Below are 18289 nucleotides of genomic sequence, written 5' to 3'. Positions count from 1 at the left end.
TTAAGTGATTTTAGTTCGTCATTGACCTTTAGATGCCAGGGTCTCAAGGCGTGTTAAATAAGCAGAATGTTCATTTAAGAATGATAAGCTTTTTCATAGTCAGAACTGAGGGCCAAAGGTGGTCCATTCATCCTTTATTATTTCTTTTCCGCCAAAAGCAACTGTTTGAAAGGACTCTAAACAATGTAGTTCATAACTTCGGATCACTCCTTCACCACCTAACAAATATAAATGAAATCAAACTAACCGATCCATTCGAGCTTAATATGATTCTGCCCTTCAGAACTCGCACATGCCATCAGTGAAGTTATGGCAACCAGTACAAGTGTCGATTCAATCTCCAGTGTATAACATGAGTCCTGTATCGGACCATGTGCCCAGGATTCTTCTTTTGGAGAAATTTTACGTTTTATCTGTGATTTCGATTTTTCTCTAGGATTCTAACAAGCTCGTCTCTATTGAACATCAATCATGTTATGCACATTTTTTGACCATTTGATTGTAGAGGGTTGATTCCATATCAAACCCAGTTGGGTCCAGGCGGTTTGTGGATCAGATGGTTAATATACAAATTATCTGAATGCATGATGAATAAGAACTATCATTTCTTCCTCAATAATTTGGCATGAAGCCAGTGGGTTCTTCCTATTGAGCTTTTTATCATGTTATATGGCAAGCTTTTGTCATGCCTTGCGATGGATGCATGATTCAAAAGAACAAAATGGTTGAATTATTGTTGGTGTTTCTGAAAAGATAAGAGCTAACCTCAGCATAGTTCCTTCTTCAGAAGTGGGCCTACAAAAACCACTTTAATATCGCTTTTTTTTGTATCATTGGGCTTCCGAGTTGTGGCCCATATGCCCACATGGTTGGTCCCATTTGCCACTTTTTTTTTTTTCAGGCCTAATTGTTCACCCTCTGGCAACAGTTGATGTATATGGTATGGCCACCTAACAATGTGAGGAGTGATGCTGCCCCCTTTTGACCACTCCTTTGCTTGCTCCCTCCGTCAGTAGAAAACTAGAAATTCTTAAAGGCAAGGAAGCTGAAAAAAGAATTTGTTAAATAAGAAGAGAAAAAGAAAAGGGGTTCCTGTCATACAAAAAGATTTAGATTCAATATTGTGATGAACTTTTTACTAACCTTTGAAACAATATGTAATTGATATTTATTGGATAAGAATATATATAACTAATTGAATCTTAACCGTATATTATTATACATATACATATGACAGAAGATTATGAAAAGTTGAGCAAAAATCAGCTCAACACTAGATCTAAATTCCATCCCAAAAAGGGCACAAGCTTATTTTAGCATCTACCAAGAGATGTAGATGGAGCACTGGCATGGCCACAGGCCATTGCTATGGACTTTTCTGACAATTAAGAGTTGCGTTTTTTACCTTTTTAAAACATTTAATTGCTCATTTTCAGATTAGCAAAATCGTTCGAATCTGCCGTTAAACTATGTCACTTGGAAAATAATTTGATAATTTCATGTCATCTGTAGTACGTGTGCTCTAAATATTATTGAAAAGACATGAATATGCGGAACATGATGTTACTGATCAACTATGGCCATATTTTAAATGGAGAACTTATTTAAATCTTCTCCGAACATTGTCGCGTTTGATTGTCAATGCCATCTGTGTCGCTGTCTCCTCTCTCTGGGCTCTGGGTCCTTGCCCCTTGGCAAAAGCAACTCCATTATTGGCCACGACGTAATAGTTTGGAGCTCAAATTCAATTGGGTTTTAAGTACATACATTTGTCTACCAGGTCGAGTAACATGATCATGTAGTTTGGGGGCCGAAGTCTATGCCTATTGTTTTCTTTTTAATGACACACATATATACATAATATATTTGAAGTGAGTAGTTTTTGTCTTCTTTTGATACATTATTATTGGGTACCTAAATAAGTTAGAAGCTTATGGCTAAATGCAATCCCAGACAGACAGTTATCAAGAAATTATTATTGTCCCACCTGAAGGCCTTTTAGATGGTTTACAAGCTGAGTGAGTCCAGATCAAGAATAGTACCAATATTTGATTCTCTGAATTTATCTTATCAATTCATATTCTTTTTTTATTAATTTCACTTATTTTTGTAATTGCTACTGTTAAATAATTAAAAATAAGTGCAATTTCAAAAACCCCGCCCACCTTCCACCATCACATATTGACATTCACCACTGCACTGCAAGCCCTTAGTCGCCGATTTGACATTAATAGCAAATTCTACAATAGCTGCAGAACAAAACCACAAAACCCCTCATTTGTTTGATTTGATTTTAATGAGATTATTATGATAGTATAAAAAAATTAAAAGTAATATCAAATAAAAAGAGGTAAAGAATAATTTCAGTATGCGGATCAATAAATTATAAATTAATTGAAATAAATGAAAAATAATAAAAATAGGCTAACAATAAAACAGTTGAAATTGGAATGAATGATAAAGAAGGGTGGCTTGAGGTGGTGACAATAGTAGTGGAAGGCGTAACTAGGGTTTTTAATTTTTTTTTTTAGTTAAATTTTTGTCTTTTAATAAGGATAATTTAAAAAATAAATGGGGTTAATGAAACAATGGGGGCTGGTGAGAAACCTTTGAGGGTTCAGAGCGCTATGTGATTAAGAATGCTGCGGCCAGCTCGCATATGTTCAGAGCCTTTTGGGCCTTATGTAATCCAAAGCCCATTTCTGCTAACATAATAAAACTGCCCCAAGTCCCACTTTCGTCACTTGAGATCGGCCCTGCAGAAGCAGAACTCCCCTCTACAGAATAAAATATCTTAACAAAGAACGGATACAGGGCTCGTAAAATTTCAATACCACGGTTTCTCAGTTCAGCCGAAGAAGCCAGCTTGTTAATCGTGGAGCTTGTGAAGCTGCAATGCTGATTATCAGGTGTCTCTATATTTCCACTATTTTCTCTGTGAGTTTGTACATGTTCTCTGCTCCATTAAGACAATGATTTATCTCTACTTGACTACTTCAGGATCAAGCATTATTAATTAATTTATTTATATTCTATTTAAATGTGTGATCAGTTGAGTTGTGATTTAATTTGACTATCTCTTCAGGAATAATTCTCAATTATTAATCAGTTTTTTTTTTTTTTTTGGAATTAATGATCATCTTGTTGGTTTGGTCATAATGTTGGTGGATGTAGAGATCCAAACGCTGTCTTAGGATGAACCCCAAATACACCTTGTCCGTCCACTTGCTGTGTTTGTCTCACACAATATGAACAACCAAAAGCCTTCAAAATGTTATTATCAAGATTGCTGGGTTACCCACTTTCAGATAATTTTTTTAACGGGCGAAAGTGGGTCAGATCACTCTCTTAATGAGACAAGACAGCATGAGAAATCATAGCTTAGTGATTTTTCCGCACTCAAAACAATAGGTGGTGGACATTCTTGGCCCACCTTGCTCACCTCAAACCCTACATTAAAGCCTCGGTCAAGATTCTAAGCATTTGCGTCTGCAATTAGTGTATGTACGACTTATTAAATATGGCAAAGAAGCCTCTAGAGTATCGGCCTCTATGCTTTAAGAACTCATCACTAAACGATCCATTTTAATACAGTAACCAGATTCTTTCATTTTCTACGGTTCTCTTCATTTGGATGATTGCCTCCTTTGGTAACCCCTTAGTTTATGTTTCATTGACTTGTTCAATTTGCAACAAGGTCACTAACATAAACCCAATGCCAAGTAATCATCATACAGTTGTGCGTTGTATGTTTATATGTTGTAGTCGAACCTCAAGCGTACTAGCTGACATTACGATTGATTTGATTCCATATTCCCTTGAATGCGTGTTTGAGCTGAACGTGCATCCATGATTACTATGCTTACATCATTAATTTTATTTAAACCTAGGAAGATCATTTTTATATCCCAACTTCACAGTTGAAATCAGATGTGAAAAATAAGGGCAGTTCTCTTGCCAAAAAATAAAAAAAAAAGACTGTTCAACTATTTTTCAAATAATGGTCAGTTTTTCTATTTTTGAAGAGAAGACAAGCAACCTATGTTAATATCTATTGCAACTTCCTGTTTAGTGTCTTTAAATTTTAATGCACATTGAAAAATTCTTCAAGGAAACTGAATTTTGTAGCCGGGAATCACAATTATTTTTCCTAAATATAAGTTATTGTTTTGCCCATTACTGGCTCAGGTTCTTGTTTTCTTTTCCTTTTTCCTTAAAATAATAAAATATGTATTGTAATGTTCTTAACTGATTGTCCTGAAATTCAGAGTCTCAATCTCATTTACAGATGCCTGATATTGAGGAAAATGGAAAAGCACTTCTATGAATTTCCAGATCGCGGTTCTATGACGAGTATTGCGCATCTACCAGAAGGACATATGTATGAGTATTACTTGTCACGATTGAATAATCAAAAGTGTCCAACTTCCGTATTTTGTATCAAGTCGAGCACTTCAGGGTATGCCTTCGGCTTTCTTTACCTGCACAATTACAAAAATAATGCAAGTCAGGATGATATACCCTCAGAAGGTTATAAGCTGCCTGTTTCAGTCTACCCCTGGCTTATCGGCCGTTCAGGTGAAGTGACCCAACATGTAGCTGTAGTGTGGTTATAAAGGGATAAATATTAAGATGTAGTTGAATAATTACATAATTTGTAGCATGGTTGCTTGAATGCTGGATCATCAGATGATGCTAGAGGCTCTTGACCAAATATCATCTCACAGCTCATATCATCAAAATCTGCACATCAGAAGGCAAAGTGCAATTATATCAACTGTGAGTGATAAATAATCTTCATATTGAGTTTATCATAGCTTCTTGTTCAATTACAGTAGAAAAATTGATTAGTGGCTCCATACTTCTTGACAAATGATTGGCACGTGGGAATGTAACTATCACTTAACTTGTATGCTTTTAATAAAAGGAATTAATATGTTAGTGATGGTATTTTACATGAGGAAGGTTCTAAAAGATGATTGGCTTCATGGAAAACAGAAGAATTCAATGACTTCAACAACGTGATGGAATACATTGCACTAATGATATGATATGTAGTATACTTTATTCTCAGGAATTCCAGTGTTACTTTTATGGATTCAAATATACAATTCTTCTTGTCTGAACTCATATGCTAGGATTCTCATCTGAGATTAGGTCTGCTTGCAGTTGTGCACCCTAAGTGGCTATACATGGGCCCTTTATTGACATGATGAACAGAGCCTCCACATTCTAGTGCAGGTACCAGTACTCTTTGAAGTATGATTCTATTCACTTTAGCTGTTCACTAATTTGGGTTTGAATAATAGACGTGCTTTAAGAGAAAACACATTGTGTTTGATCAAATGACAACTTTCCCTATTTGATATATTTATAGTGCATGCAGAGTAGAACTTCTCTTATCAATGGACATTCTGTTCCAACAAATTTCTTTCTTGCTTTAGAAAAATGGAGAATATGGGCATGTTTGTTCCTTATTTCCAAAAGAGTTCGTTTCATTTTTCGACCATGCTTATATACTTAGTTAGTTGACAAGTGTACTTACTAGGGACCATATTGACTGGCATTCCCAGGGAGTCCTTGATAAAGGTTTGAGATGGCATCTTACATAGATTGGTGCACATCCCTACACAATTACTCTCCTCTAAAAACCTGCAAAATATTTTAAGAAAACATGTCGATGAACTTACATGGATGATCTAAGAATGACAAAAATTTTAATCATGATTTTGATTTTCAGGAATGATTATGATGAATATCATGATGGTTGTCATGATGGGAATGTAGAAGACTCAAGTCCAGAGGAGAAAAATCTTTGGACCAGATTGTTTCAGGCACAAAAGTGTATGGAGGTGGTTTTGTGGGTCCTCTTTATTATTATTATTATTATTATTGGGTTAATATGCTTGTTGAATTTAAATAGATGCACTTACCTGCACTTTTTTATGTGGACTACATTCTTTTCTGTCTTGCCATTAACCTCTGATTCCCTCACCTTGCAGAAAGAAAGATGATAAAATACTTCCTGTAAGATCCACATTACAAATTCACTGAAACAAATTGAAACCATGTGTGCTTGTGACACACGCATTACATTTTAGTGATCGAAACCTAATCATCATAATCTAATCACACAAGCCAAAGCATTAATGATGTACTCGAGCCCTACGTGTAAAGTCGTTTTTCTTTCGGTTATTAGAAATTTGTAGTCAACGGTTATTTATTTCGTTTTCTTTGTTGTTAGATGTTGTCCTGATTAGATTTTAGGCGGTGTATTCGAGTCCTATGTGACCTTGTATTTATCGCTGATTATACCCATGTATTGTTGGTTATTATTGATTCTTGAATACAATTTACTAATTCAAAACAATAATAATAATAATGATGCAAGGCTTACCCCCCATCATATTATCAGTTACTTTGGCCTTTTTATTTTTATTTTCTCATTTATGCATTTCTTAACGACTTCTTGACCCTAGTGCTAAGTTCTATTATATTAGCACAAATTAACCTTATGTACATTAGCTATATGGAATGACCAGGATGAAGGTCTTATAATTTTTGTCTTCTTTTTATTATTATTATTTTTTGGTTTTTGGAGGGGGGGGGGGGGGTGAGGATCTTTAGAGGAGCTAATAATTCTTAGAGATCTATGCAAGTGATTGATAAATACTAGCAATTATTGTGTAGACGTTAAGATGATTTTACACACTTTTTGATGAAAAATTTATATTGTACCCACCATGTCAAAGTTGTGAACTTTAAAAGTCATATGTATTAAGCATATTAGAATTTACATTACATAGTCACTATGGCTTTTAAACAACAACACCACACTACCAAATAGTGGCACAAAACCTCCTGGCATGCAAAAGCAAAATGTCTTTTGTGCTTAGTTGATAATATGGCCAGGTGTTGACCATCGTAGCTTGGCCGCGCCCCAGTATAATTCTTTAATTTTTATATATTTTTTCTCATTTATATTTCTAAATCAATCTCTACAAAAATAATAATAACATTCAATATTAAAAGAGTAATTTATCATTTTAATTAAAGTTAAAGATTTATTTTATTTAATGCATGTATTTTGTTGGGAGCAAGGTTATTAATAGCATACCACTGATGTAAGGTTTTTTTTTCCCTTTTTCTTTTTATTATTTGATATACACCAACATTCACACAAATGTATACAATTTGATAAATGAATTTAGTTTGGGCCGATCAAAGATTTTGAGTCCGATTCTATTGATGGCCAAACCAACTCTGAACCAAGCAGCATTATAGTTGAGAAGACAATGTGAATGCACATCAGTGGTATTACTCTATCTTACCTCGCACGGTCCGACCAGCCAAGCAAAAAATATTGTGGTGAAGACGGCAAAAAATTCCCTTGCCAATTTAGATTCTGGTAACACGGCTCGTACCTGGGCTTGGACACCACAGCATCGATACTATCCGATTAATATTAATTTAATATAACAAATCAAAATATTAAAAAGTTTAAAAGAAAAAAAAAATTACCGACAACTCTTTGATGGTTGTGTTGGTGGACAAGTCTTTACCTTATTGGTAAGGTCAAAGTTTTGAGTCTCCCCGTATGTTGAGGGAGTACTTTAAAATTAAAGGACATGTGAGGGGTATTCCCAAAGTGATCAAACTCAATCATTTGGAAGAGACCCTTGTGCGGTGCAGCAACGGATCCCATTTCCCATGCACGCCGACAAAATAACAACCGCAGTTCGTGCTCAGAAGCCAGTTGTTTCATTTACTGAATTATTATTGTTATTACGATGCTTTGTTGCTATTATTATTATTAACTTTCAACTCTAAAATTATGTATGAAGATTTTATTATGTTTTCTTGCGATCGATGGTGTGGTGTCATGCATGTTCAGTGATCATCAGGAACAAGAAGAAAGAAAACGAACTTGCCATGGTGAGGATTGGCCTCGGAAACGCTCTCTCAAGGGCTTGAATGACAATTGCACGTTGTTGGGCTTGATCGAAGTTTCGTAAAACTGCCTTTGCTGCCTCCACCATCCCCTCATAACCACCCTTGTTGTTTTTTATTCCTGCATACATATGATTCATACATTTAATTTTTCCGTCATCAATACATCTTAATTTTAATTAATCAAACATAAACAATCAATGAATATCATTTGATGATAGATAGATAGATAGATAGATAGATAAACCTGTAGCATCTTGGACACTTTGAGACAAATGGTTAATGGCAATTTGATCAAACCAGCCATCATTATAAACCGTTTTCTGCACAACCTCAGCTTTTCTTTCCAACTGTTTTGGCTTCGCATTTCTCGTCTCCGCTGGCCTCGCGAGCACAGCAACGACACAACTTGTTTCCGGCTTAATAATACGGACGCGGTGCCTCCGCGGAACCAGCACCGTGCTGATGAAGGGGGTACGGTAAGTTTGAGGAAGTAGTTTGGCTTCCATATCAGAGAGAGCAGGAAATTTAGAGAGAAAATAGGATATTAAAAATTTACAATATAACTACATATATATATATATATATATATATATATATAGTTCTAGCTAGTTGGAAATGGTATGTGAGTATATGTGTGACATTAGTTAATAAGTTAAAAATGTGCACGAAGAGCATCTTATAGAAAGCTGAGGGCGGAGATACTCGTCAAGTTTGGACTTTTTACCCGCACAAAACATTCCTCCTTCGCTTGGAAAGATACTTTTGTATGGCTATTAGCTACCTCTTGTTGTTGGCTTGTTGCTATTCTAGTTTAATTTTATTTATTTACTTTACTTTAATGGTGTCGAGTGATATCAGCTGCCCATTCGGCCCAAATAAACTCTTTCATTAACCCCACCTGTCTCCTTGTACATCCACCTTGTTTTTCTCCTCTACTCAAATTTCAATCAATCAAATAAAAACAGTGGTCTTATCTTTTAGTTTTAGGCTTTTAGCAATCAAAAGGCCGATTAGGTTCGCATTTTGGAGCTGTAACTTAAAATTTTTAATATCTTATTTTATCTCTAGAGTTACGATTTTATTACCGCAATTTTTCATATAAAAATTATGGTAGTAAAATCGTAATTCTAGACGGAACTTATGCTGGTCACACAAAGTTCATGCAAGGGAACCTTGGGGGAGTCATGCAGAAATGGTTTAGATGCCGATGTCCGAAAATATTTTCAGAAATTGTATTTAATTGAAGTCTATTTTGGCACAACAAAAATATATACAATATATTTATATACACGCACAAGCACGCATTAAAGATCAACTATAGAGAGTGGCCATACATTTTATTATTATTATTATTATTATTATTATTATTATCGCTTACGGCCAAATTGGGGCTCTCAGTTCAAGGCGAAGTTTGGCAACGTTTTCTTTTCAAACAGATCTGGTTTGGAATGCTTCCGAAATGAACAGTTTATATTTACACCTGTTGTTAGAGTAATGTTATGTTTACTCGCTACGAATACTCAATTGGATGCTTGCTAATGTAATATCTTATGTGTTATGCATTAATTTAATGAAATCAAATTCTTCACTTATTTATACATGTAGGATTTAAACTGCTGACATTTTGTTTCAGATTAAAAGCTATTACCAACTCAACTAATTGGTATACTAATTTTTGTTGGAATTTACTTGGCATAATTTTGGTTTTAATCAAAAGTGATTATAAAGGGCGTACTTATTGTTGATGCAAATTTTTGCTCAATATACAGTGATTGATTTGTGTCTCATACTTTCTTTTAAATTGAGTTGTGTGGCTTATTTTTTCCTCGAGGTGAGTATCTCAAATCACGTGTCTCTTTATAATTAATTGCTCTGCAAAAAGAAATAATTATCGAAGAGGGCCGGCGTGCCGGCGATAACCCTCTGACGCTTAAGTCATTTCTTTTTACTCAATTTTTAGAGAGAGAAAATCTAAAGTGAGATGAGCAGAGCTTTTTTATTCATTTTTTGTCCTTTTTTTTTCTTACCTCCTTGGCTTTTATATAGGCAACTTAGAATCAATTGTAAAGGTTATGTGGCCGTATGCCTGCCCCTGAAGCACATATGTTCACATCAGTTTTTATTATTCACAGGCCATACTTCCAACATCCAGACACCCATCTCTTTTGGACTCAAGATCAGGTATATGAATGGTTCACTGCACCACATATAGCTGTGATTGAAAATGACATACAAGACGTCCTGCACAATTACCTTTGCCAATTAAACCACCAACCTCCGCCACTTAAAGATATCTCTCACACCTCCTTAGGTCCACAACATGACCTTCTCATGATACCCACTCCATCTGCTATATCTAAACCTAAGTCCACTGGCATCATCATCAAAGAAGAACGACCAGACTACACTGACTTCCTTTACCAAGACTCACAAGATCCATGGGAAGATTTTCTTCCTCTGAGCCAACACCTCCACCAGTTTCCCCAACCAACAATGGATGAACCTGGCCCCTCCGTACCAGGACCCTCAACCCAATCTTCCAAACGACCAGCTCAACCATCCCAAGTTGACAAAGCCACCCAAACTTCCCCTAAGTATACTCCGAAGTGTACTCCCAGAGACTATAATTGCCCTTATCCACCATGCCGTGGTCCCTCCTGTAAGCATCCAAAGCTCTCCAAAACTTTCTTCCAAAAGCATCCTCACTCTGGTGATACGGACCCAGATGAGACCGAAAGCTCATCCGAAGACGAGTACATGAATCTCCGCTCTCCATAAAGTTGTTTGTCTTGTTGCTTTCAATAAAGTAGTTTGTCTTGTTGTAATAATTACGTTTTACTTTATGGTTTTGTCTTGGCTTGCCTTACGCTTTGGCTTTTGCCACTTGTAAAAGTCTTTGTACGCATGCTTTAGCTTTTGTCCATTTGTCAAAGTCTTGATCGGTGGGCTTGGCTTTCTCAAAAGGTGTGCTATCGGTCATGATCACTTAAGAAGTCATGATCTAGGTTGTCGTATCTTTACTTTTGCTTTTGAAAAACAAGATAGGGGTCATGTCCTATCTTCCCTGAGAATTCTCCTATATAAAGAGTTCTCCCCTCCTTTGTAAGATATAAAAGTTTGAAAGAAATAAACTCGTGTTTTTTCTTACAACATGAATCCCTAAAACTCTTCTCTCTCTCTGCAAATGAAGCTCTAAGAAAGAAAAAGAATAAAGAATTAAATTTGTTCATTTTGAAAACCTAAGGAAGTATGCTCTGCACTTGCCTTTTCTAAGGATCCTGTGCATCAGAAAACTTTTGATCATTTCTTATCTGGTTTGGTACCCTGTTTTAGACTAAAGGAAAGTCTGTTTTGGGTTGTATAACCCGAGAAAAATATTTTAAAAGTTTTGCGAAAGTATATCGGCTGGAAACCCGAGCTTGCGGACTACTGGTCCTAAGAACAGTCTTAACTGTTGTAGTTCTGGTATAACAACGCCACGTACTTTACCCTAACTGGGATTCAAGGGAAAATCTTCCAGCTTGCCAAAACCTGTCTTGACAAACTTTGCGAGCAAAAACAGTTTTTCAAAGAACTGTTGAAAGACAAAGAACCTTTCCGCAGTGCTTGCAAAAAGCCTTATTTGCAGATCAAATGCCACAAGAAAAAGGATTGCGATTGCAGTTCAAAGAAAAAACGGCATTTTCGGAAATTCAAAACTCCAGAATTTTCATCCAAACCTCGCAGATCCCGAAAGCCCTACCGGTTCTTCAGAAAGAAATCTTCCTCCTCCAGAGAATTCAAACGAAAGCAATCAAGCAGATGTTTCATCTGCAAGAGAAAAGGCCACTATGCCAAAGATTGTCCCAACAAAAGAGAAAAGGCCATCCGGTTGGTTGAGCATCTTCAAGCAACTACAGACTACTCTCCTGCACAGGATCCTTAGAAAAGGCAAGTGCAGAGCCATACCCATCCTTGAAAATTTCATGTTTTCTAAATTCACGTTTTCTTGACCAAAATGGTATAATTTAAGGCTTTTTCTATTTTGATCTTTAGAACTTCAGGCGCAGAGAGAACTTCTCCTTCATGGCATCCACTTCATCTTCACCTCCTGTTACTCTTTCTTCCACTCTTTCTTTGCCGAAATCTTGCACTTCTCATACTACTAACAAAATTGAAAATCTTGTAGAATACTCCTACATCCCTGAATCCGCCCAAATCAGTGAATCTTCTTACCCTCTCCTCAGCCCTTATCAGTTGTACAAACGACCTAGCTCCTTTACCCGCAGTATCCGCACCCTTATCTCTACCAGACGCCCTCACCCTAAAGAATATATCCAGTCTTCTCGCCTGGATCAATGTGCTCTTCAAGCCACCTCTGCTGAGCAATATGTCACTCTGGAGATTCCCTCCGAGTTGCTCTCCAACTGGAAACGAGAAGGTTATACTCATCTTCATCTTGGAGGCATCAGATTAATCCTTACCCTTCATGGGAGAAAAGGATTACCGGTTACCGCTCGACTTGCTATGCTTGATACCCGGTTTAAACAGTACCAAGATGCTGTTATCGGTACTGTCCTCACAACCCTTCATGCAGGAAGTGTTTTACTCACTTTCTATCCCAATTTCAATCTTTCTCTCCAAGACCCCAATTTGCCCACAACCTTGAAAGTCCAGGTTCAGATTCAAGGTGCTGAACAAATTTCTTCTGCCAAAATTGCCACTTTACACCACCAGCTCGTCTACAGGCTTCAAAATCATGCCTTAGATCTACCCGCTCCAGAACACCACTCTGACACCCTCATGGTGTTAGCAGAATCTGACCAGATCCCGACAATCATCCAGATTCCACGACAAATTCCCCGTCATGAGCTCATCAAGCTTATGCCTCTTGAATGGATCTCCAACTATGAACAGTTCCATAACAATACAGCTCCAATTCAGACCTCTGAAAGCATGTTTGAAAGACGACAAGATGGAACAGTCAGAATGACTTTTAAACCACCTCCCAGTGCTCCACAAGAGCCTCCTAGGCTCTCCTTTACCTATTCTTCAATGATCACAGCTGTTCAGACAGCGCAGGAAGATTTGCCCATTACAGGGTTTAATTCTCAAGGCTACCCTGTTTATCCAGCCAAACACAATGGCCATTTCCTATGGGATGCCCCTGGTTCCGGCATGTGTGACCCAAATTGTCCCTGCTGGGATGATTGGGAAGAAGACGATGATTACGCAACCACAAGGAAAAAGAAACCCAAGACGAAAAAACCTCCTGTCCCATGTCACCACTGTGACCCTAAACCACCATCAGATCCTCCACCTCCACCGGCTCCATTACCCATCTACCGAAAAGAACTCACATGGATTGCCAAACATTGCAAATCTGAGATTCCATCACCACTCTCACACCCAACACCTATCGTCCAACCACTGGCTTGTATGATGTTTTCCTCTACTTCTTCAGATTACTCTTCTTCCTTTCCTCCTTTGGAACCCCATACAGATTCTCAACGAAATGTTGTGTCCAACCCCTTTATCCCTTCACCTATTACCTCCACTGGCCACCTGGAGCCCCCTAAACCTTTTGAATCAGTCCTCAACTGGCACACTCAAAATGCCAGGGCCCAAAATGATTCTTTGTTGCATCTCAATTCAAAAGTTGAGAACATCAGTTTGCGAACTGAACAGATTGAGACAAAAGTTGATTCCATCACTGCACAGATGCAGCAGATCCACCAAAATCTTCACTCCCGAATTGGCCAACTCGATTCAGAGTTACGAGCCATGCTAGCCCATAGATACAATGGTCCTGAATTTGACCAAAAAGAGAGGGAAATCAGGCGATTAAAGGCTGAACTTGCTCAGATTGAATCTGAAAAACAGAGACCTACCCTTTTCACCAGTTCACCTCTTATTCCTTCTATCGGTCCAACTTACCATCCTTTTGCCTCTATGCTCTCTCCTATTAAACAATATGACCCTTCCAAGTTATTTGGCATGACTCATACTCTTTTCAGAGACAATCCTTTGCCACCGCCACCTAAACCTAAACCCAAACCTAGACCACAGCCTCGACCTCCCCCTCTTCATCCTTCCTCTCTGACCATCCCTGGCCAACCATCTCCTACTTTTACACCGACATCACCACCAGCTCCTTTATCAGTCCCTGCCCAATCAAAAGATAAAGAACCCATGAACCAATTTACTGCTCACGCAGTCAGCCATTCATCTACTGACGATCAAACTTCTGATTCAAATCTAGCTGTGTCAGATAGCCATACCGAAACCGACTCAGAATCTTCAGCATCCACCAGTGACTCTGAAAAGTCCTATGCTGATATTACCAAAATCCTGATGGCTCAACCTGATCAAGGCCAAACCTCTCATACAGAACCATATGTTGATATTCCCTCCGAAGTTGAAGAAGAAATGCCTGAATCTTCTGCCACAAACCAACCTTCTCCAGCCCAGCCCAATCCACCCAGTCAAAAATCGTCAAATGGTCCATGGTTCACATTTGATGATCTTCCATCTCATAAATGGCGTGACCGACTCAATGAAATGTCTGCCTGGATTGACCTGCAGATGCTACGAACAGGAGCAACAACTCAATCAGTCCTTAGAGAATTTGCTACTCGTTTTACGGGTGCTCTAAGAGATTGGTTTGATTCGTTAGGACAATATCGCCAGTTACAGTTTGTTGACCTTCCAGAAGTTTCAAGTGCTCTTGCTGTACTTCATGATCAATTCCTTGGCGACCCTTCTGCAGTCTTTGAAGCTGCCAGACGAGACTACCTCAACATGAAATGCTGCTCCCTCAATGCTAAGGATCTTGACTTCCATTATAAGCGAATGTCCCTGCTGTTCTATAAGCTTAATGGATTCAATGAGCCGACATTAAAGCATGTCTTTCTGGCTTCCCTCCCCGAAGAACTCCAACCTGACATCCAGAGACAACTTACAGCATCCAATCTTTCCCTAGACAACATCTCCCTTGGCAAAATCTTCCAGCTTGCCAAAACCTGTCTTGACAAACTTTGCGAGCAAAAACAGTTTTTCAAAGAACTGTTGAAAGACAAAGAACCTTTCCGCAGTGCTTGCAAAAAGCCTTATTTGCAGATCAAATGCCACAAGAAAAAGGATTGCGATTGCAGTTCAAAGAAAAAACGGCATTTTCGGAAATTCAAAACTCCAGAATTTTCATCCAAACCTCGCAGATCCCGAAAGCCCTACCGGTTCTTCAGAAAGAAATCTTCCTCCTCCAGAGAATTCAAACGAAAGCAATCAAGCAGATGTTTCATCTGCAAGAGAAAAGGCCACTATGCCAAAGATTGTCCCAACAAAAGAGAAAAGGCCATCCGGTTGGTTGAGCATCTTCAAGCAACTACAGACTACTCTCCTGCCAAAGATGAATTGGAATTCTATTTCTCTGAACAAGATGAACCCAACGATGAAACAGTGTTCGCACTACAAAATTCCTCTGACTCAGATAGTGACCAGTCTCAAGTGATTTTCCACCAACAGTTACTCTCCCTTGATACTACAGTTCCTATCCCATCCATCAAACTCCAAATCTTGCCCTCAAAATTCCAAAGGCCCATTCCAGCAATTGGTCTTATAGATACTGGTGCCCAACGAAGCATGTTGAACCCCCATATTCTTCCACCAGAATATTGGACCCAGTCTGAAGAACATTTTAAAGCTGTCAATGGCAAACTCTTCACCACCTTTTTGATTACCAAAAAATCCATTGGTATTCAAATCTTCCCAAATTGTGTCATTTGGACCAAGGTTATTGGTTCCACTCTTCCTAATAAGGATATCTTATTAGGATTTGACATCCTTCACCAAATCAAACACCTCCAAATCATTCCCACTGGAATCCGAGTCAAGTCCATGTTCAAACCATTCACAAACATTCTGAAACTCTACAATTTGTCTGAAACTCCCCAGTCTTACCAGGATATTTCAACCAAACTTTTGAGTTTCTGTCCAGAGTCCCATTCTGAGTTTACCCATCCAAATCCATTGTGGAAAAATAAGTCTTTCTTCATTAAGTTACCCTTCAAACTCAATGAAGACATTAACCCAACTAAAGCTACCCATCCAGGAATGAGTCCTTCTGACTTACTCCTAGCCCAACAAGAATGTTCACAATTGTTAGCCCAAGGTTTAATCGAGCCCACAAGTTCCCAATGGGCTTGCCAAGCCTTTTATGTTGAAAAGCATTCTGAAATTGTCCGAGGAAAGAAACGCCTAGTCATTGACTACCAGCCATTAAACATGTTTTTACAAGATGACAAATTCCCTTTACCTCGCCGACAAAGCATGTTCACTTTTCTCAAAAATGCCCGGATCTTTTCAAAATTTGATTTAAAATCTGGTTTTTGGCAACTAGGCATTGAACCCTCCGAACGTTACAAAACCGCTTTTTGTATTCCCAATGCCCATTTCCAATGGACCGTCCTACCCTTTGGCCTCAAAACTGCCCCCTCCATTTTCCAAAAATCCATGGTCCAAATCTTCCAGCCCATTTTGCATCATGCATTGATTTACATTGACGATATTTTGCTTTTTTCAGGATCGCATGAAGAACATCGCAACCTATTGTCCCAATTCTATGATATTATCCAAAGTCATGGAATCATGTTATCGGCCAAGAAAAGCACTATTGCTACAGATAATATTGAATTCCTTGGTATGATCATTAAAGATGGACACTACCAGCCAGGAAAGCACATTGCCCAAGAATTGCTTCACTTTCCAGATCAGCAACTTTCCAAAAGGCAAATCCAACAGTTTCTCGGCATTATCAATTACATCCGTGATTTCCTCCCACATGTGGACCATCACACTCATCATCTCTCGGCTTTATTGAAAAAGAAGCCCCCAGAATGGAATGCTGACCACACACGTGCTGTCACTACTCTCAAGCAGATTGCGCAAAATCCGCCTCCTTTAAAGTTGATTACTGATGGCAAGCGCATATTACAGACAGACGCAAGTGATGAATCATGGGGTGCCATCCTCCTCGAAGAACTCAATGACAAGGAACACTTTATCGCTTACGCTAGTGGACATTTTTCTGAAACACAGAAGCACTACCATAGCGTGTTTAAAGAAATCTTAGCGGTCAAGAATGGCATCAAAAAGTTTGAGTATCATCTGATTGGACACCATTTTCTCATCCGAATGGACAGCTCAGCCTTCCCCAATATCTTTCATTTCAAAGGTAAAACTGTTCCCGAAAAAATGTTACTCAGATTAAAAGATTGGTTTTCCAAATATGACTTTTCAGTCAAGCATATAAAGGGATCCCAGAACCTCATCCCTGATATGCTCTCCAGACTCTCTAAACCACAAGACCTTCTCACCCTGTTTTCCACCACCTACCATTTTCCAATTATCTCCATGGCTACCTCACTACCCCCAGAAGCTCTCACCAAGAAAACTTTTCCCTTCAACAAAACCTTCTCTTCTGTTTTCGCCATCCAAGAATTTGCTAGAAAAGCTCTCTTTCGCTTTTTCATGAAAGCCTACCTTGTCACCGACCCTTTTCCTTTTTCCACTTTCCACCCAGAAAATCTGTTCCTTACCGGTTTAACCCTTGATCCGGCCAGGGACACCACTGAAGACGTGTTATGGTACATCTGGTGCCTAACAGTCCTTTACGCAACCAAGTTAGTCCTCCCCATTTCTCCCACTCTGGACCACCTCCTTAATCCAGATAACGCCACCTCCCTTACCTGGACCCTACTTGAATGGTTCTCCCCCATCCCATGGTGGAGAAAGAAACTGCAACAACTGTCCGAAATTTACAACCTTGACCGTATGCCTGCCCCTGAAGCACATATGTTCACATCAGTTTTTATTATTCACAGGCCATACTTCCAACATCCAGACACCCATCTCTTTTGGACTCAAGATCAGGTATATGAATGGTTCACTGCACCACATATAGCTGTGATTGAAAATGACATACAAGACGTCCTACACAATTACCTTTGCCAATTAAACCACCAACCTCCGCCACTTAAAGATATCTCTCACACCTCCTTAGGTCCACAACATGACCTTCTCATGATACCCACTCCATCTGCTATATCTAAACCTAAGTCCACTGGCATCATCATCAAAGAAGAACGACCAGACTACACTGACTTCCTTTACCAAGACTCACAAGATCCATGGGAAGATTTTCTTCCTCTGAGCCAACACCTCCACCAGTTTCCCCAACCAACAATGGATGAACCTGGCCCCTCCGTACCAGGACCCTCAACCCAATCTTCCAAACGACCAGCTCAACCATCCCAAGTTGACAAAGCCACCCAAACTTCCCCTAAGTATACTCCGAAGT

General features: G+C 38.6%; 1 protein-coding gene and 1 long non-coding RNA gene across 4 annotated transcripts; one reads left to right on the top strand and one right to left on the bottom strand.

The window, feature by feature from the left end:
- Window positions 1-2732: 2732 nt before the first annotated feature.
- On the top strand, window positions 2733-6424 carry LOC107177216 (uncharacterized). 3 transcript variants are annotated; one of them, XR_008053706.1, is made up of 5 exons: window positions 2734-2909; window positions 4289-4779; window positions 5170-5241; window positions 5741-5852; window positions 6003-6424. It is a non-coding gene; the product is annotated as an uncharacterized LOC107177216 (long non-coding RNA). The 3 variants fall into 3 exon arrangements; XR_001508368.3 differs by lacking the exon at window positions 6003-6424 and having other exon boundaries at window positions 2733-2937; window positions 5741-5952; XR_003065205.2 differs by lacking the exon at window positions 6003-6424 and having other exon boundaries at window positions 2735-2909; window positions 5741-5952.
- On the bottom strand, window positions 4338-8630 carry LOC102617968 (beta-carotene isomerase D27, chloroplastic). The gene is made up of 7 exons (XM_015530714.3): window positions 8198-8630; window positions 7932-8071; window positions 7332-7424; window positions 5934-5995; window positions 5546-5652; window positions 4651-4743; window positions 4338-4481 (listed from the first exon to the last, which is right to left on the bottom strand). The coding sequence occupies exons 1-7, from the start codon at window positions 8457-8459 to the stop codon at window positions 4441-4443; spliced, it is 798 nt and encodes a 265-aa protein (XP_015386200.1). The 5' UTR covers window positions 8460-8630; the 3' UTR covers window positions 4338-4440.
- Window positions 8631-18289: the final 9659 nt, after the last annotated feature.

This window comes from Citrus sinensis, chromosome 3 (genome assembly GCF_022201045.2).
Source record: "Citrus sinensis cultivar Valencia sweet orange chromosome 3, DVS_A1.0, whole genome shotgun sequence".
Lineage (NCBI taxonomy): Eukaryota > Viridiplantae > Streptophyta > Magnoliopsida > Sapindales > Rutaceae > Citrus > Citrus sinensis.
The sequence above is the reverse complement of the archived record's forward strand: the minus strand, read 5'-3'. Positions and strand labels throughout refer to the sequence as shown.

Bases quoted from the DNA above. Each gene is read 5' to 3' on its own strand.
- LOC102617968 (XM_015530714.3), bottom strand. From the start codon at position 8,459: ATGGAAGCCAAACTACTTCCTCAAACTTACCGTACCCCCTTCATCAGC. The intron at 5,653-5,933 runs GTAAGTGCATCT...AATATTTTGCAG, and splicing joins GTCCACATAAAAAAGTGCAG to GTTTTTAGAGGAGAGTAATT. The intron at 4,744-5,545 runs GTAAGTACACTT...TCTGATGTGCAG, and splicing joins GCCAGTCAATATGGTCCCTA to ATTTTGATGATATGAGCTGT.